Source organism: Astyanax mexicanus, chromosome 2 (genome assembly GCF_023375975.1).
Source record: "Astyanax mexicanus isolate ESR-SI-001 chromosome 2, AstMex3_surface, whole genome shotgun sequence".
Lineage (NCBI taxonomy): Eukaryota > Metazoa > Chordata > Actinopteri > Characiformes > Acestrorhamphidae > Astyanax > Astyanax mexicanus.
This window is the reverse complement of record NC_064409.1, coordinates 75,495,125-75,516,082: the sequence shown is the minus strand read 5'-3', so window position 1 is coordinate 75,516,082 and position 20,958 is coordinate 75,495,125. Positions and strand designations below refer to the sequence as shown.

General features: G+C 38.4%; 1 protein-coding gene across 1 annotated transcript in view; it reads right to left on the bottom strand.

Moving 5' to 3' along the window:
- ctnna1 (catenin (cadherin-associated protein), alpha 1) overlaps positions 1–20,958 on the bottom strand; it is a 268,835-nt gene that overhangs the window by 113,844 nt on the left and 134,033 nt on the right. Inside the window, exons 8-9 of the mRNA XM_049475253.1 lie at positions 15,283–15,363; positions 13,213–13,365 (exon numbers count right to left, since the gene is read on the bottom strand). Coding sequence (XP_049331210.1) covers positions 13,213–13,365; positions 15,283–15,363 — 234 coding nt within the window. The remainder of the gene's footprint in view (positions 1–13,212; positions 13,366–15,282; positions 15,364–20,958) is intronic.

The following is a 20,958-nucleotide window of genomic DNA, read 5'->3' as shown; positions in this document are numbered from 1 at the left end:
GTGTGTTGAGACTGCGTGCTCGCCCCGGCGCTGCTATAAAACTGTAGGTTTGTTGACTGTCAGCGCTGCCTAATGCATCACAAACAGAAGAGAGGATACATAACAGACAAAGGATACGGGGCTCATGTGTGAAACAACTGCCAATGATAGGAAAATAACACTCTTTATGGCAGCAGCTGCACTCAGACACAACTAGGATGTTTGGATTTTATTAATATCTAGGTGGCAGTTGCTGACTTATGGCTTACTGGCTTATCTGCACTGAAGACACACATGAACTTTGGCAGGACTAAACCTTAGGAAAGACTAAATTTGAAGCCAATCTGAAGGCCAATCCAAGATAAATCTGTGACTAGCCCTGTCTAAAAGTAATATGGCATTCCATTTATAAACTAGTCCAAGGAAAGTTGAATGCATGCATCGTTTTACTAGAGCTTACATCTTAAGCTAAGCCCAGGAGAGAGGCAGTTTATTCTAAAAAAAAAAAAAAAAAAACATAAGAACTTGTGGGAGGTTATCTTTTTGCACCGTGTTCTCTGAGAAGCAGCAAAAATGTTAAAAAAAAGAAGTGAGTGCTTCACAGAGAACGTGGGGCATAATCGCAACACCAAGCTTTAAACCTTAAGTGGACAATTAGTTGATTATTACTGAGTGGGATTTTGTGTCATTCATTGGCGTAGCCCCATTTTAAACCTGAAGGGAAGTTTCCCCTCTACGTTTGAGCATTATTTAGCTTTTTTAATGTTTGGACCCCCACATTTAACATAAAATATTATTCACACCTGTTGAACTTCCCTGTTTATTTAAATAGTTTTAAAGAAAACTCTAAATATAGTTTACTTTTATTTGTACAATAGTTTATTAGTAACATGTAATGTCACTCATTTTCAGTCTTTATAAGATAACCTAGTATTCTTCGGTTCCAGCAGCGAACAAACGTTCCTGGCTCCAGAAAATACTTTTGTTGGTGGGAATGCAGCGACTGGTTCAACATCAGGTTCACGAACAAGAATGGTGCCAGTTCCACGTTGGAGGAAAAGCACTACATGAGGAGCAGGGTTGAGGACCACTGTGCTAGAAGGTAAGAATAAGAAAAACTATAGGTTGGATTTTGGACACTGAAGAAATGGCCTGACAGTCCTAAAGCTTGAAGAGTGACTTTGACAAGGGACAAACTCAGCAAGATGACTGAATGGTTTAGTCGTTACCTGCGGTTGAAATGACAAGTACATGCACACCGAAGCATCATCCATGTGTAAAAAAGGGCAATGAAGGCTACCCTAATGAAACCATCAATACAGCATATCAAACACCAACAGAGGGCATTGCACAGCAGTGAAGAACCTTGTGTTCTTCATTTCCTACTGCAAATTTCTGGTTCCAGAACCTATTTTGGTTGGTGGAAACGCGGCAAATGGTTCAAAACCAGGTTCACAACTCTGAATGGTGTCAGTTCCACGTTGGTGGAAAAGCACTACAGGTGAAGCAGGGTTGAAGACCACTGTGCTGGAAAGTAATGACAGGAGCTGTTGGGAACTATAGGTTGGATATTGGACACTGAAGAAAGGCCTGACCGTCCTGAAGCTCTGAGAAACTTTGACAGGACCAAACTTTTAAGGCAAGATGACTGAATGGCTTAGTCGTTACCTGCGGTTGAAATGACAAGTTCATGCACACCGAAGCATTATCCATCTGTAAAAAAAAAAGGGCAACAAAGGCGACCCCATCTTCAGCCGAACCGACAGAACGGCACCACAGCACAGATGATCAGAAAAGCTCAACGTTGCTTACGGGACGAACGCATCACAACACAACACAGTGAATAGCAGAGTGACTGCCTGCACCCTGCCTGACCTTACACACTGTATCCAGTCATTTGAAACAGAGTCTGAGTCTGTGCTTCTCTTCTTTATGCTGAGCTGATCCGCCCTCCTGTCTGGACTGATGCTGGGGTAAGATCAATGCTGACTGGGTGTCCCTGCTGCTGCCTGCCCTCCAGAACAACTGCACTGCCATGGAGCTGCCCGCATGCGCCACTCACCTTCCACCCGAGCCAGAGACCCCCACCAGCATGCTCCACGCATCCCCCCGAACGAGACTGACCCCTGCATAAAGCCCTGCTAGAACCGTTTTAATGGGTAAATATAGCACCTCTGTTCAGTATAAGGCTTTAGAGATGTAAGAAAATATTATATCACATATTATATACATTATATAATAATATAATATTATATATCACAAAATAGTGATAAACAATAAAGATGACCAAAATCGATTTTTAAATTACTGATTTATGAATTATTATTATAGCAGTATTGTGCCCTGTTCGTTAGTTCTCGTTGTTTTTTTTTTTGTTTTTTTTTGCCAAGTATTGCATACATTAAGTGTGTCTCTTGCACTGAGTTTTCCTAAAATTAGCTCTTTTTTTGAGTTAGTTTTAATTATTTAGTTTACATTTGAGGATTGGTGTCAGAAGTAGGGTTGCAACGGTATGAGATTTTCACGGTATGATAACCGTCTCAGAAAATACCGCGGTATCACGGTTATCACAGTTTGTTACATATATTATTAAACTGACCCTTAAAGAAATTACAACAAAGGTTTTTTGTTCAATTAACTATTTATTGTAGAAACTACACCATCAGGTGAAGGAAACCATGTTTTTCCACTACTCTTAAGGGCATTAAGAGTGTATATATATAAAAAAGTTGGTATATAACCAGATACTGCAGAAAGAGGGGATTTATTTCTGACATGATCCTCACAATAGAGATTTCTATTTTAAGGCTTTCACACCTTAAAACCTTCAACATATGAAAAACAGGCACGTCACAATTTGAAAAGTGAACGCATGTCTTTCACATCCAGTCCGGCCAGGACCTTTACACGGACACGTGAATCCATCGTAGCACGCACTTCACGCCTGTACCTGCGTGCCCAAATTTCGGATAACTCAGCGCTTTTGCGGGCGCTTACCGCATGGGTTGTGCACGACTACAAAGAGGTTTTTATTTATGTTCAGATTAAAATTATAAACTAAACACATACTTTGCGCTGCACGGCGGGGTGGTGTTCTTGGAGATGGGGGAACAGGTTTGATGTATTTCCTCCTTTAGCTGTGACTTTACGGCCACATTGATTACAAGCTTGTTGATTACAAGATTACAAGTCTGTTTTCAGGCTGTTTGAATGAGCAAAATATGATCAGAATTATGTTAATTAACACTATCATAGAAGCATAGAACTATCATTTAATGAAAAAATTATTTTTAAGAACAGCTAAACACAGTGCGGAGAAGTTCACGTGCGAGAGAGAGAGACACAGAGAGAGAGAGATAGAGAGAGAGAGATTTGCGTGTTCTGATATGAGCTACTCACAGGTAAAGGTTCTCTTTTATCTCCTCGTGCTCATTTTAGTCCAATACATAATTCTGCAATTTCTCAGTGTTTTCTGTCGTATTTTGCGGCTATCGCGAGCGCTTACAACTAACACCGCGGGCCGCGAGGTGCTGCCGCGCTGCCGCTGTTGTGCCGAATCCGACTCCCTGCTCAATCCGACTCCCGCTTCGCGGACAGAATCAGCACAACACCTCCTGCGGGAGTGAAAATAGCGCTTATAAATAAGTTAGTTAAGTTTCACTTTCAGTTTTCGTTATTTGGTTCGTTTTCATTAACAATAATAATTGTTAATGAAGCTCTAGTCAGATGCACTTTCTGCCGTTCTCACCGCTGTGTGCTGAGCAGCTGAAGCGGAGCAGAGTTGCGCATGCGCGGGTGAGTTTCTCCGCTGGCTTGCGTTTTACCGGTAATAAGCAAACACACACGGTATGATAACCGTGCATTTTAATACCATGGTATACCGTGAAACCGGTTACCGCTGCAACCCTAGTCAGAAGTGGATCATTTTGAATAGTGTTGTATTTAAACCGCACAAAACATATTGACCCACCAGAATGGCACCTAGTCATTAGATCCCACTGTTCTAATTGCACAATTTTTTTTTTTTTTGCCAGGTTCTGCATACATATTAGTGTGTATTTCACGCAATTAGCATTTTTCCTAAAATTTGCTTGCTTACACTAGCACAATATATTGCGACATTGAATCATAATCCACATGTCAGAATTAGTACCAAAATATTTGCTTTTGCAGTATTTTACCAACTTTCAAAAGCACAGATTTTCACCAATTTCTAATGATTAGTTCACATTTAAAGATTGGTGTCAGAAGTGGTTCATTTTGGTTAGTGTTGTATTTAAAACCCAACCCAACATATAGCAGTATTGTCCTCTGTCTTTAGATCCAACAGTTGGATCTAATTGCACAAAAGGAAAATATCAGGATTTATATATGTGATTAAGGTGCATTTCACACTAGATTTTTCTTAAAATTAGATTGCTTACACTAGGACATGCAATACTGAAATACTGAACCATTGTTTTAAATTTTCTGATTTTCTTAGCCCCTGGCTTGCTCACTTGCAGCGAAGGCTTAAAACTGAGTCTGTGTCTGTTGTAAAAAGCACTATATAAATAACCTTTAATAAACCTAAGTGCATCACATCCTTTTGTGCCTCACCTGTCAGTGGGAGTGGCTATTCTAACCCCTGTCCAAAGTGTCTACAATATGAATACAAATCTTTAAACCAAAGGTTGGAAAATTGTTTTAACTTTGCCAGAACTGAAGATATTTTAAGCTTTCTTATAATTAATTTTAGTATAAACCCATTTTCTCCCAAATATGGGAGACCAATTACCTAATTTCCATTTAAATGGACTTCTCCTATCACTAGCAATGCCCCAACACTAGGGGCAGAAGGAAGAATAGCACAAGCTTCAGACTGCACCGATGATCACTGTGAGGAACATTCCTGAGATCTAAGAGCCATCTGTGCTCGCTCAGACTCTGGCTGCTGATGGAGAAGGCAACACTCAGATTATAGTCAAGTCCTTGTAATTTTACACCACTTACATGGATTGGTTAGGTGTGTGTCATTTACGTACAAAATGCATTAGGTTCAAGTTAAAATACCCAACATCAACATCTTGGTGCTAAATTTGAGCTTGGAGAGGCACAAATAAGAAGTACAACAGTCTACTAAATGTGACAAATTGCTGTGAAACTCTCAAATGGAGAACTATTCCCAAAACAACCACAAGTGCAAGTGTGCAAAGACTCTCGCAAGTCTCTTAGGGTATTTACTCCCTTGTGCTAACGTGCTGCCAAAACTGATCTGGTGCAGAATGAAAACATATGGTTGAGCCAATACAGTCAGTAGATTTGAAGGAGACTGCATTTCTAGTTTTTTATATATACATATACATACAGCTCTGGAAAAAAATTAAGAGAGCACTTCAGTTTGTGAATCAGTTTCTTTGATATTGACACATATATAGGTATATGTTTGAAAAACATGAACATTGTTGTTCTATTCTATAAACTAAAGACAACATTTCTCCCAAATTCCAAATAAAAATATTGTCATTTAGAGCATTTATTTGCAGAAAATGAGAAATGGCTGAAAAAAAAAAAAAAAGCTGCAGAGCTTTCAGACCTCAAATAATGCAAAGAAAACAAGTTCATATTCATAAAGTTTTAAGAGCTCAGAAATCAATATTTGGTGGAATAACCCTGGTTTTTAATCACAGTTTTCATGCACCTTGGCATCATGTTCTCCTCCACCAGTCTTACACACTGCTTTTGGATAGCTTTATACGTTTACTTCTGGTGCAAAAATTCAAGCAATTCAGTTTGGATTGATTGCTTGTGATCATCCATCTTGCTTTTGATTATATTACAGAGATTTTCAATTTGGTAAAATCAAAGAAACTCAATTTTTAAAATCTGTTTTTTTTATTTTTCAGAGCTGTGTATTTTTTTTTAAATAAGTCAAGTAGTTTCAAGTCAAGTCAAGTGGTTAATAGAATCTGGTTCATTACTTACAGCAGAAAAAAAAAAAAACTAACAAGGGCTCAAAATGAGGTCAAATACTTTCATTTAAAATATCCATCGCTTGATCAAAAACGGCTGGGCTGTGATACTAAAATTAAGCTCTGTTTTATAAACATTCAGCAAAGTTATGAACAATGAGCAAACTGATTAAAAAACCCAAATCAACCCTTCCTGGGAACTCGTCTCAGAAGGGCTTTAATACTTTAATGAGCTCACTAGACTACAATCCCTCTGTGCAGAACTCACAGTGCAATCTTTACCTCTTTATGATTAACTAAACAGCAGCATACACAAGCAGAAATTACCTTTACTACCCAGCTTATGTGGCGATGAATTTAAGGAGGTACTGTTCTTTATTCACTTCACTGCTGCATGCAGATGATGTATATGCACAGACGGATTAAAGGACAAACAGATGAGCTAGCTCAGTTGTGTATGCTAATGAGTGTTAAAGAGCTACTAAACCCTAAACTATATATTTTTCTATTAATAGCTGAATTGTGTTCCTTTGAACTAATAAAACATACCAGTACTGCTTAAACTTTTAAAAACAACTTTTCCTAACCTTTAAAAAAGAAGTTTATTGTGGCTTATTGTGGTATTAATTGAAGAAGTCTACAGTCCCTGAAGAACGTAAAGCAAAGAATTAAACTTTACATTTTGAAAAAGAAAATGCTTCATTTAATCTAAGGACTAATGTCATGCATCCCTAAACTATGTTTTTTGACAAGAGTGAGTGTAAACCTGTTTTAAAGAAAATATTGTTTAATATTCTGTGAAAAAAGGTGAATATCATTGCGTTACCTTGAACTGAAAAAGGCCACAAGCGCACTGTCATTTAACTTTTATCTGAATAATGAGAAAAATGGGGGTTATGTGGTTTTTACAGGTCTTCTCCATAGTTTAGAAAGAGCTGAAAATGAACAAATCATTAAGATATTACACACTATAGTGACAAAATGCTGCAAGGACATCTGTTCCAGCTACATGAACTGGTCACTTTCAGTTATTCAAAGACATCAAAAGCTCAAAATGTGTGAAAGAAAAGAATGTCCCGCAAAGTGTACCAAACACACGAGATGCAAGATCACGGAAATTCTCGAAAATCTCTAAAAGTTGCATGGTCAATTTGGAGTAGCAATCCTTTTAGTCCAATCTTAGATACACTGAGAGCATTTATAATATTAAGGCATGCTAAATTATGGCAAACGTGGGTGAAAATGCTGTATTTAATCTTGCAATATACAGGTGCATCCCAAAAAATTGAATATCATTGAAAAGTTACTTTATTTCAGTAATTCAGTTCAAAATGTGAAACTCATATTATATAAATGTATTAAACACAGAGTGATCTATTTTAAGCATTATTTCTTTTATTGTAGATTATTATGGCTTACAGCCAATCAAAACCAAAAACTCAGTGTCTCAAAGAAATAAAGGGTAATAAACATAAGGGTGGCCAGAGTGCCAAGTCCTGCTGGAAAATAAAAGTCACATCTCCATAAAAGTTGATCAGCAGAGAGAAGAAAGAAGTGCTATAAGATTTTGTGGGAAAACAAAACTGCACTGACTTTAGGCTTGATAATAAAACACAGTGGATCAACAACAGCAGATCACATGTCTCTCCAAACCATCACTGATCATCAGTACATTTTACATTTCATTTGTAAACCAAGGGAGCAGAGTCTGGAGGAAGAGTGGAGAGACGCACAGTCCAAACTGCTTGAGGTCTAGTGTGAAGTTTCCACCAATCAGTGATGGTTTGGAGAGACATGCTGATCATCTGCTGGTGTTGATCCACTGTGTTTTATTATCAAGTCTAAAGTCAGTGCAGTTTTGTTTTCCCACAAAATCTTACAGCACTTCATGCTTCCCTCTGCTACTGACAACTTTTATGGAGATGCAGATTTCATTTTCCAGCAGGACTTGGCACATTGGAAACACTGTCAAAAGTTTGAGATACTGATTTTTGGGTTTTTATTGGCTGTAAGCCATAATCAACAGTAAAAGAAAAATTAATAAAGTGTAATACATCTATACAATATATGAGTTTCACATTTTGCACTAGTATATTGCCAGTTGTTAGACTGAAAGAGTGAAATAAAGAAAAGGCCATCAAGCTTAGTGATGGTAGAGTAGTGCACTCTCAGTCAGAATCCCAGCTGTAATAGGCCAAACTAAGTGTTGGACAGAAACTGGAGCAAACCCAGCAGACACTGCCCTGCTTTAAAGCAAAACTCTTAAAGAGCAGGTGCGGGCTGGAATCCTGAGACTTGAGAAATGCCTTAATGCGGAAGCAGACAGCTAAACATGAATTTGGCTCTTTGGGACGCCACCATGTGAACGGATAATCAGATCCTTTGGGAGAAAGACAGAGAGAGATACATGGGCCATTTCCATGAGCGAGAATATAACAAGAAACAACCGCTACCAAAGATAAATAAGCAGTTTGAGGGCATTGTTGACTACAGACCAATACGTGCACCAGTGCTGAACAGTGCATTTTGCTTTAAACTGGCAAGATTAATGTTGAGAACCTGGGAAAGAACGATATATGTGTGTCATCCTGGCCAATCAAGGCAGAGAAGATGCATTCTACCTGCTTACTCATCCAGCATGGGGTAAAAATTGGTTGTTTTTAAGCAAATTAGGTCTAATATTAAATAAAAATGGGGAAAAAAAACAATATAAAAAAATCCTGCAATCTAACAACTAGAGCAGGGGGTCATCTTTAACTTGTGTTATGATCCAGTATTATATACTGTTCACTGAAGAAGCCTATAGTAGTTATCTCAGTGTTTTATTAACGTAATCAACAACTGAAAGACTAATAAATGTAAAATAAATTACACATTCTATTCTGTATATTTCAACAATATGTATAGTTTTAAATAGGCCTGTCACAATAATTACATTATCAACTTATCATACAATAAATAGAAACACCCTCAATAATTTAACTTATCTAGTCTAATAATGTGAATCTGTATGTTAACTTTGCTTCAAAATGCTATATTTATTCTACTTTCTTTTATTTATGTTTGATTTAGGCCTGCCTGTCATGATAATAAAATTGATGATAAATCATACAATATATAGAGAAATGTTTGCTGAACTTGGCCAAAATATCAGCTTTGTTTTAAAACAGCTGTTTTATTTAATTTAATATTTTACTATTAGTATGTTTTATAAAGGGAGTATTTTAATTTATTTTTCTGGTGAGGACCATCTGTATTAGACTTTCTCGCTTTATTCTCAGACTGCTGCTTCTCACTGCACAGATGAGGAGACCGCTTGGTGATCTTACACCACACGTGATTGGTCTGTAAGTTTACTGTGACGCAAAGCACGTAACGTTATACCGTAAAAGACAAGAAAAGTTCCGCCACTTTAAATAAACTCTTTGCGAATTAAATTCTTTTCTGTAGTTTATCGGTTTCGGTCCGTATTGGACAATGTCTGGGTCCGGAACACCTATTAGTGACCTCTGAACTAGGGTTACACAGGTACACCCAGCCTATTCCTTTATACCCATACCCTAAAATCACCCATCACCACCACAAGCTCTTCACAGGGTTCATCAGGTAGGTTCCTCTCAATCAGTGTATCGCCAAATTAAGACCAATACCACCTTTGAAAGGCTCAACAGTGTTGTCCAGCATCTGAAACCCACTCCTCCGCCAAGCTCGTTTGATAGAATGACCAAACCTAGGATTTTTTTTTCACCCTAAGGCAATCCATGCCCTTTTCCCCCGCTCCCCCACTGTGAACCACTTAGTGCCCATTGTTATGCTAATGCCACACACTGAATCTACACACAGACCAAAATTTGCTTGAATGTTTGACGCTGATGCATTTAGAATCCAATCTTCCTCAAACGTTCATCAATTCAATTTACAATTCTCTTGCTCTCTCTCCTTCAATCACTCTACTTATATATATATATGAAAGCACACACAAGGAAATGCAGCAACTTAAAAAAAAAAGTGTTAAAGCAAAATACTTGTAATAATTCTTATCTGGGAAATTCTTATCAGAAACTTGCGGTTTCTGAGGCTGGTAACTCTGATAAGTCTTGCAGTTCCTATCCTTGGCCGGTCCTGATGAGTGCCAGTTTAATCATAACATTTTTGATGGTCTTTGCAGCTGCACTTGAGGATACTTTGAAACTTTTTTTTTTTATTTTTTTTTTTTTTATGTTTGATGTTTTCTTTATTTATTTTTTTTCGTCACTTAGTTGAGTAGTTGTTGCTTCTCACAATCTGGATTAGAACATTATTCAAATATTCACTATTCACTGTATACCTGTAACTCTACCTCTTCACTACTTTACAACTGATGCTCTAGCCTCATTAGCACTGTTAACGCATGCTCAGTTTGATGTGGTGTGTACCCATCATATTCTTGTTCACGGTTTTACTACAAATAAAGAGTTCCTGCTCCTCCCTCATTATCAAGGATGCAGGGAAGGTGACTTGTGTGAACGTCTTACAGCCCGATATCCCAGAATGCAGTTAGAGTGAGCAAGTTATAGGTTTAAAAATTGTACTGCTGTGTGATAAAATACAGTTGAAAGTTATTTAGACTAAGTATATGAGAATATAGACTTAGTCACTGTTAACAATTAAACCACATCTCTATGTGAAAATGTGCTTCTACATTTAAGGAAACAGCGTTTTCCGTTTCCCTGAGAGGGTGGCGTCATCAAGAAAGCAGCTGTTACGGAATAAAAGTCCCGCTTCCTCCTGTCCTCTGTAGTATGCACTCACAAACTGAACTTATCACGGGAGTCCAAACTTGTGTACTCTGTATTAAAACGGGCAATGTAGTAATTCCATGTCACGTTATTGCCTTTCTGGTACCGCCATGCCTTCAGTGACCTGTAGACATTACACTGTAACATATACAAACAACAAAACCCACTACTACTGTCCTTCACCACCCAAGCTATGCCCCCTACTTACCCACAACCATGAAAATCATACTGCTGCCCCATTTTCTTTTTGTCAAATTTGTGTTTTGATGTAGAATATTAACCTTTTTTTTATAGATTTGCTACAAAGCCCTTTCTGACTATCTCAGCATTTCACATTCCCTCATGTTTACCAACTTGTCAATCAAAGGCATTAACCTGCCCTCCTAAGAAGCGCAGCACGCTTTGCTATTTCCGGGAGTTATAAAACGCCCAGAGCACAAAGAGAACACTCAGCTTCCAGTTTACGCAGAAACATCAAACCTGTCAAAACTGGAGATAGGAGAGCTCTGACACTGCTCGGTGCTCGAGGGTACAAAGACTTTAATTCGGTTAAACGACTGCTCACTGATCGCTATATTAAAAGACACAGATCCACTCAACTACAATTATGATATTTAAATCAGATCTTGGTTCTCTTTATACTATCATCATCATCATCATCATCATCATCATCATCATCATCATCATCATCATCATCATCATCATCATCATCATCATCATCATCATCATCATCATCTGCTTGTAAGGTAGGCTGACTTAAAGATACTTTTAGCTTAATTCTTTCTGTAAGAACTGTTTTGATAATCTTGTGCTTGTTGGGATTTGTTGGGCTTGTTGATTTAGGAGTGGATTCAGGTGTGGCTTCAGTCTGATTGAGGTGTGAACTACAGGGGTGTGGCTAAAAACCTGCATTTGTAGATAAATTAAGTGGGTATCTGCTATCCGCACTGGGCACTCCATCAGCAGAAGCATGAAGCCTTAGGGTGGTAATGGATGACCAGTTGCAAATCTGACTCAGTCATGCAGATTTCTCCTGTATAACATCTGAAGAATTCAACTGTTTCTCTCTTGGGAAGCCAATCAGGTGTTTCTACAGTCTCTTATCATCTCAAGACTCAACTACTGCAACACTCTTCTGGCTTGTCTTCTACTGCGAGCCACCAACAACCCTGCAACTAGTTTAGAATGAGGCAGGAGCACGACTCTTCAGTCTTCAATCTTCCGAAGTTCAGTCATGTGACTCCTTTGCTGAGTTCCCATTACTGGCTTCCTGTTGCTGCTCGCATCAAATTCAAACCCCTGACTCTGGCCTACAAAACCAAAAATGCAAAAATGGACCAGCTCCTTCCTACTTGATAGAAATTGAGGTAAAATCCAGATCTGTACTAAGAGCTCTTAGAGCTTCCAGTTAGGCTCGGCTCGAACCACTATCTGTCAAAACCAACAGAAAACAACAAACATCCCGACATTTCTCTGTGCTGGAGGAGCAAGGTGGTGTCAGAACAGCTCAGAGAGTCACTTACAATCTTACCATACCGACTGAAGACTCATCTTTTCAAAGAGTTTCTAAACTAATCTTAAAAAAAGGGATTTTAAACATAATCAAAGCGTGTTGTATCTCTTGATCCTAGTCTTTACAAACTAGCTCTGGATATTTTAAACTAAACAACGAAGCACAGTTATTGTAAGTTGCTCTGGATCAGGGCGTCTGCTAAATACTGTAAATGTCATATTTAAATCTGTGATGAACAAGAATTTTTTAATGTGCTTTAAAATTAATCAGGCTCTCTCTGAAACACTGCGCTCCTCCCAAGAGACAAACCTTTTTACTGCTTTTAACAGCAAACATGTAACTTTTAAAATGCCAAAATGAACAGGTGTGGAAAAATGTGATTTCTCGTTTCATTTTCTCCTAAAAAAAAAAAAAAAAAAAGTCTACCTCATTACAGCCATTTTAGTAATTTTACCTAAGCAGAGCTATTCTAATAAATTTGTATAGTATGGTATGGATTTTTCAGTGTTTTCACCAATTCCCACAAATGCATTTACTTTTTCGCTATTACTGTTGTAAGTTGCTCTTGATAAGGGCATCTGCTAAATACCGTAAAATGTCATATTTAAATTTTTGTTGAACAAGAATTTGTTGTTCTTTGTGCTTTAAAATGAATCAGGCTCTCTGAAACACGGCGCTCCTCCATAGAGACAGACCTTTTCACGGCTTTTAACCTTAAAAGAAAAAAAAAATGTAACTTTAAAAACGCCAGAATGAACAGAATGAACAGGTGAGGGGACTGAGGAGTCATTAACTAGCCTCTCCCGCATGTGTGCACAAGACTTCTCCGGATTTGGCTCCGTTGTTCGCCTGTCGAGCAAAACGCATGGCCGCCTGCAAGCGTTCAAATCATCGCCCAAATCATTTGTTTTGAGCCGGGGCCAGCGCTAGGAATGTGCCATATGTACGCCACTACGCTCGGCTCCTCCGTTCAGCAGAAGCAGGTGCCTACCTCGATCAGCTTGTTGGCGTGCTCGCGGAAAACTTGGGCGTATTCCTTCACCTCCTTTTCATTGCCGTTTTTGGCAGCCTCGATGAGGACCAGCAGAGGAACGTTAGTCTCCAAAAACGAGTCGGAGACGTGGTCCATCACTGCCTTTCTCAGCTGAAAACAAGAACACACACACATACTCATTAACTACATACTGGAGACGCACTGAAATACAAATCTAACAGCGAAACTGAAAATTAAACATTTGGCCAAATACTAAATACACTTTCAAAACACTTTTCTTTAACACTGAATAAATTAAATAGCCAAAATGGAAAAAAGTACAGTTTAAAAATATGTATTGAACACTTTCTTAAAGCTCCGCTGACTGATTCATCTTAGTGCTACTGTAATCATAACATTACCTAAGCAGTGCTATTCTAATCATGCATGCATCTACTTCATTATGGCTACTTTAATCATAGTTTTACCTAAACCTGAATATATTACATCATATATGTACCTTATTATAGATATTTTAAAAAATCATAATTTTACCTAAGCAGAGCTATTTCAAAACAGTTTTTACCTAAGCAGTACTTTTCTAATCATACATTTACCTCAGCAGTGCTATTCCAAACATGCATTTACTTGAGCAATGCTATTATCATGCATTTACCTCAGCATTTATTACATTTACATCAGCAATGCTCCTAATTATGAATTTATCTCAGAAACTCTTTTCTAAATCATACATTTACCACAGCAGTGCTATTCGAAATCATACATTTACCTAAGCAATGCTATCATCGTGAATTTACCTCAGCATTTATCACATTTACCTCAGCAATGCTTCCTAGTTAGAAAAGTATAGCTGAGGTAAATTTATAAATCATACATTTACTTCAGTAACGCTATTCCAATCATATATTTAAGAGTGCTATCATGAATTTACCTCAGCAATGCTTTGTAATTATGAATTTACTCCAGAAACATTATATTTATCATTAAACTACCTCATTATAGCTTTTTTACTAATATTGCCTAATCAGTGCTATTCTAATGCTATTATAAAACAAGAATTAACCTCAGAAATGCTTCCTAATCATAAATTTACCTCAGTATAGCTGTGTTAATCATAATTTAACTTAAGCTGTGGTATTCTAATCAACTTTTCTATTTCAGCAAAGAGCTAATATAATAAAACATTTCCCTCAAAAATTCTATATTCCGATCCCACATTTACCTCAACAATACTTCCTAACTATGAACTTAAACCAGCAATGCTATTCAAATCCTAAATTTACCTCATTACAGCTATTTTAACAATTTTACCCAAGCAGTGCTATTCTAATAAATCTACCTTCGGGAAAGCTATATAACATCATAATTTTACCTAAGCAACAGCGTTCTGACAAATTTCGCTCAGTAGTGCCATTAAAGTCATTAACTTACCTCTGTAGTGCTATTCTAAATCACATTTAGCTTAACAGTGCTTCCTAATTACAAAAAAAAAAGCTATTTTAACAATTCTACCTAAGCAGTGCTAATAAAACATCTCGTTCAGCAGTGCCATTGTAATTGGGAATTTACCTCAGCAGTGCAATTTGTCAAAAAATAGGCAATATAACTTAGTGCAATAAAACTTACAATACATTAATAATATGGTATGAATTTTTCAGTGTTCTCACTTATTCGCACAAACGTTTTTCTGCTATTATCGAATAAATATTTTCTGCTAACAAATATTCATTGCATTCCTACAACACACTATAAGCATGCACTTCCTGGAGTAATCGTATGAAACAGAAAGGCATGCCAGTCCACTGCATTCAAAACAGACATAAAACAACATGTAATAGGTAATGGACAGTTATATTATCCCCAGGAGAGAGAGACTATAAAAATAAATATCTTAAAGCAACGGTTGCAGCAGAAGATCCAAATATGTTCCCATTAATGACTCCATAAAAATCAATGGGATTTTGTGTGTGGAACGCTTAACCTCAGCTGCAGACAGCTGGGAGAGGGGAGGAGAGGAAATAAGGAGGAACATCAAGAAAAAGAAAGAAAAGAGGAGGTTAAACTAACCTGTCTGCGCAGGTCACGGGTCTTCTTAGTCATCCTGTCAATGGCCGTGTTCAGAGCATCACTCTTATCCTTACGTCCAGCCTGAGAGAAACAGAGAAAGAAATATTAGTGAGCATCAGTTTCCTCCTCTATTCTCATCACTGTCACTGCCAATAAGACCACATGTGACCTATTCAGAAGACTTAAAGAGCCGTATTACTGTGAGAGAGATATAGTGCTACACAATACTGAGGGGAAAATAATTTAAAAAAGCCTTTATTCTACGATATAGTTCAGATATTAAACTATTACATAAATAAAATATTTAACAGATTTTACCACAATTTAATGTTTTAAGGTGCTATGAGAAAAACAACAAAAAAACAAAATATTAAAGTATTAACCAGAAACCTTAATTCTGCCTCTGGTAGATATGCAATGAAAATAAAATGCAATCCTAGTAAAGAATTATAAAGGATCAGTTTTTGCACTACATATAAAGATCAGATAAATAAGTATTAAAACACAGTCCTTTGTCGATACTGTAACTGTCAGTGTTAGATTCTTAACATAAATAATAGATTAATCAGCAAGACTAAATTAGACCCTATAAAGATTAAACAAAGACCTGGTTGTGTTTCTCTGGCAACTACATCTCACACTGCCACAATTATAGTTCTTTAAAAATGTGTTATACTTAATTTAACAAGACTATTAGTGGATTTATAATGAAATATGCTGTTAAAATAATTTTACTACAATTTACAAGCAAAATATTAGATTACACTTTATTTCCTTCATTTTATTCCTGCTTGAATTTTGTTCTAAATCATTTCCAAGCCACAGCCCCTTTAATAAATTTCAGCTTTAAGCATCAAGCACCACTATCAGAAGAACTACAAACAGCCGAATAAAAAGAAACTCCATCTAACCAGAACCAGTACAAGCCCAACCCCAAACCAGAAAAGTCCCAAACCCAACCAACCCACAACAACCCCAACAAGAACCACCGCAATCCAACCAAAACCAGCACAAGCCCATATCCAACCAACCAAATCAGAAAAATCCCAAACCTAACCAGAATCACAAAAACCCAAACAAGAACAACCCCAACCTCTTAAACCACGAACCAAAAAAGCCTAAACCCAAAGAGAACAACAAAACCCAAACAGCAACCCCAACAAACTAAATCCAATCAGAAAATAGCAAAAGCTCAAACCCAAACCACAGAGCAGAAAACTCCACCAGAAACACAACACTAATCAGAACAACCTCATTCCAACCAGAACTTACATAAGCCCAAACCATAACCACCTAAACCATAACCAGAAAATACAATACCCAGATAATCCCAAACCCAACGGGAAGCACAAAACCCAAACAAGAACAACCCAACCACCCAAACCATTAACCTGAAAATTCCAAACCCAACCAGAACCACAAAAATCAAACAACCACCCCAACTGCCCAAGCCATTAAACAGATAATTCCAAACCCAACCAGAGCCAATACAACCAACCACTCAAACCATTAAGCAGAAAATTCCAAACCCAACCAGAACCACAAAACCCAAACAGCAACACTAAACTCAAACTCAGTCCAATCAGAACAAACCCAATCCAACCAGACCTAGGCCCAATCTCAACCTCCCAAACTATAACCAGAAAAATCCTAAACCCTGCAAAACAACAAAACCCTAACAGCAACCCCAACAAACACAATTCAATCAGGACAAGCACAAGCCCAAACCCAACCACGCAAAGCAGAACAAACCTGACCAGAATCACAACAACCCCAACGAGAACGACCCCAATCCAACCAGAACCAGCATAATTTCAAATCCAACGAAGCAAACCAGGAAAAAAAATAAAAATAAAATAAAATAAATAAAATCACAAAACCCAAACAGCAACCCCAACAAACTCAATCCAATCAGCCCAAAGAACAAATAAATCCCAAATCCAACCAGAACCCCAACCCCAACCTGAAATATATCTTGGTGGAAACTGGCAATGCAGCAAGACTTGTCAACAGCTCATAAAAACAGGCACACAGTCTATATAGAAATGGCACAAGGCACCTAAGATGTAAAAATAAATAAAGAAAAATTGCACCCAGCTCAGGAAGTCTGCTATATTAAGGACTCGTGGTCTGATGTGGAGATATGGTGAAACCTGCAGCTGAGCAGCAGTTCTGAGCAGAGAAGAAGAAAAATGCTCTTTCCTGAAAAAGTTCAAAAAATCATTAAAGACAAAACGTGTGATTCTACAAGACTCCGTTTTCCACACTTAATTGCTCCGCTCTACCTCTTTCCTGAGGCAGTTTTTCCTGGTTTGGCACATGCTGACTTGACACAGTTCCCCTTGACCCATTAAAGCATTTAGCTGTGCTGAGCTTCTTACAGCCACGGTGCAATTTCATATTGGCCACGTTTCTCCCGTTGCTTTAGGAAAACGCATATTAAGTGTTGATTTTCGGGCTGAAGCATGCTGGAAATTTGCATAAAACATTAATAAGAAATACATGTATGTACTGATTACTGCTGCTGTGAAATAAAGCTGATTTCCTTCGCTCAGACTTCCTCCTCGGTTCATATTTATTTATATTTTGGTACATTTGTTTTTTCACGGGTCGTTTTCTCGCTAGCACGACCTGCAGGACTTTTAAAACCAAGCAAGCAAAACTAGATCTTCTTACACTGTTCCTCTGCTGCCTTGTACTCAGGTGCAGGAATTTCACCTTCCTCACGAGTCGTGTTTGTGTTACAGAGGGCTTGTATACCCAGACAAATTATTCATAGCAGAAACCACTCTCTCTTTCTCCCTCTCAAACCATAAAGCCGCAGGAGGCGTGACAAACTCTTCTAGATATAGAACCAGCTTCCTATTCCATATCCCTCTCTCTCTCTCTCTCTCTCTCTATTTTTCCACGCTCCCAATATGCAACGGTGCGCTAAAGGCTTGGATCCTGCCTCAGTCCGGCCTGTGCTGAGAGCTAAACAAGTAGATTTACATGAAGAAACAGGACATTTTGCAGGGGTAAACATATTTCACGGCCAAATCGTACTACGATTGTCTTCGAAGGATTGCCTAGAGAAGCTTAAACTGGTACCAAACTCTTTCTTGAAGGCTGAAGACAGGCTTAAGATAAAAAAAATATATATATCACCATCAATTATAACCCTCAACTTCATCAAAAGCCAGTACAGGACCTGTGTTTACAGGACTCTGTTTTGATACATCAGCTCACAGACGCAGCCTTGTGCTGATCTACATCACCCTAGGAGTGAAGAGGGGAAAGAGAGCCCAGAGAGAGCAAAGTCAATTGTGCTCTCTCGGGGCTCTGGCAGCTGATGTCAAGCTACATGATCAGGATTCGAACCAGCAATCTCCCATTCACTGTGGCATCGCTTTAGACCAAATTTTCATGGTTATTTTCAGATCTTATTTCACATTAGATGGGTCATTTCTGGTCCTGCATTGAGTCTTTAAGCCATCCCTGTTATGGAAATCCAGTTAATAAGAACATTTCAAAATTTCCAAAGCAACGCCAACCAGACTATGAAGTGTAGCTAAAATCAAGCAATGTAACCCCAGCTTAGATCTTAAAAAACTGGTTGTTTTCGAGTTAAGATTAGCATTCAAATACGATGCGACTCGAAAGCTTTCGGGAGATATCGTACGCTTGCTCCCTCTTAGCCTCTGCAAAGCTATGATTACCCGTAAACCCACCAACCCTCACAAATACGTCCACCTGCATCTACAAAGACGTATGCAAAGAAAAGAAAATCACCCCTGACACCGTTTCCTGACAGATACGATAGCTCTGCTCCTCCTCCTGCACCCAGCATGCCTGGTGCAGCCAGCCTCGCTCGGGCTCAAGCCACAGACAAATTGCTCATGTGCAGTGGGGAGGTAAATCTCCACACAGCATGATGCCTGGGGGGCAAGGCCTCCGCAGTGGTGCTCTGCAATGAACGCATGACAGCCGGTGAAACACTGCAATGGCGGCAAGCATGCCCCCAAAACCCGGAGCCCACCGGGTGGTGTGAGGCCAGGAGCTCGGGAACGCCATTGTTCTTAATCCTCCACTGATTTCATGCTTGTTTAATGCAAGCCTCAATACAGCCCTAAGCAAATGCTTTGGAGCCCAATGTTCAGAGATTAAACCGGCCATTTAAAACCATCATTCACAAAAAGAACAAACGCAAAACGGATAAAACATTCCTCAACATTTACTCTGAGAACGCGTGAGCTCTGAGCAGCTGATCAAATAAACGCTTCTGCAGGCCAAATCATCATGTGCCTTCACTTCAATATCGATTCTGCTCCAAGCCGGCTATCTTAATTGGGCTGCCACTAGACTCCTCACACTTGTTTATATGTTGTCACAGTTAAGGATGATGAGATGGAGTCTGACCGCAGGCAAAGCGGGACCTCTACGCTAAACAGTGGAGGGAAGGCAGATACGTAGAACGACTGAAATTGACATTTCTTAATCCATCTCTGGTAAAGAGATCTCTCTTAAGGACTACTTCACACTAGTGGGAGGAGGTCTGAAATATATATATAAATATATATATATATATATATATATATATATATATATATATATATATATATATATATAGAGAGAGAGAGAGAGAGAGAGAGAGAGAGTGTAATGGTTGCTGCCATCATATTTTCCATCTTTAACCTACATCTATCATGAACACAGACGACATCAACCATAAGCACAAGGTATTTCTACCTTGATTAACTTTACAAAAGCACCAATTAAACTCAAAACTTTAATATGTTGAATTTCCAAATGACTAACCGTGATGCTTTTTGCTTAACTTTTATCATTTGGAATAAATTGTCACTGAGGAAGTACAATCTTAAATTAAGATGCTACAAAATGGTTCTTTTGGACAATCCCAATAATGAACCACTTTAGGTTTCATATAGAACCATGTTTGAAGGGAATTACAAGCATAAAGAATCTATTTAAAGTGTTATCATCAAGTGAAATATTGCCTCTATCCATCCATCCACCCATCCATCCCATTATAAACATGGTTCTCTCATATCCAGCGAGTGCACTACACAACGGAGTGCGTTTATACTTCTGCGTGCGCATATCAGTGGCACTGCAATGCTTCGCAGTTTAAACTGCAAAGGCGGGAATGTGTGGACAGGAACGCAAGGCTCTATAGACCAATCACAGCTGCGGCTGTCAGCGTCACATAACACCTAGTTACATTTCCAGCAAGGTGCGGCGTAGGCTATACGGTGATGCATAGACCTTTAGAGCTTAAACAAAAGGTTCGCACTTCATACATCTCAGTTACAATCAGGGTCCTACAAGGATCCAAATCTTGGTGTTCTATTGAACAGCTTTAAAAAAAACATTTGTTGTATCGATCTTATTAGTACTGTGGGTTGCTGAGAAGGTAGGGTTATAATATTCCACAATATAGTGGACATTTAATACTGTGCCAAATAAGTGGAACAAAAAGTACATATAGCTAAGCACATTTGTACAGCAAAAGCAGCTGCAACAATGCTCTCTGGATCTGTGCATCTATTTTGGTCCATGGTGCAGTAAACACTATGATCCATGGATGTTACAGGGAGGAAAACCGGGCCTCAGCTGGCCAACAAGTTGCACATGTTAATATATTTCAGATCGTGACATGGTTTCACGATCTGGTTA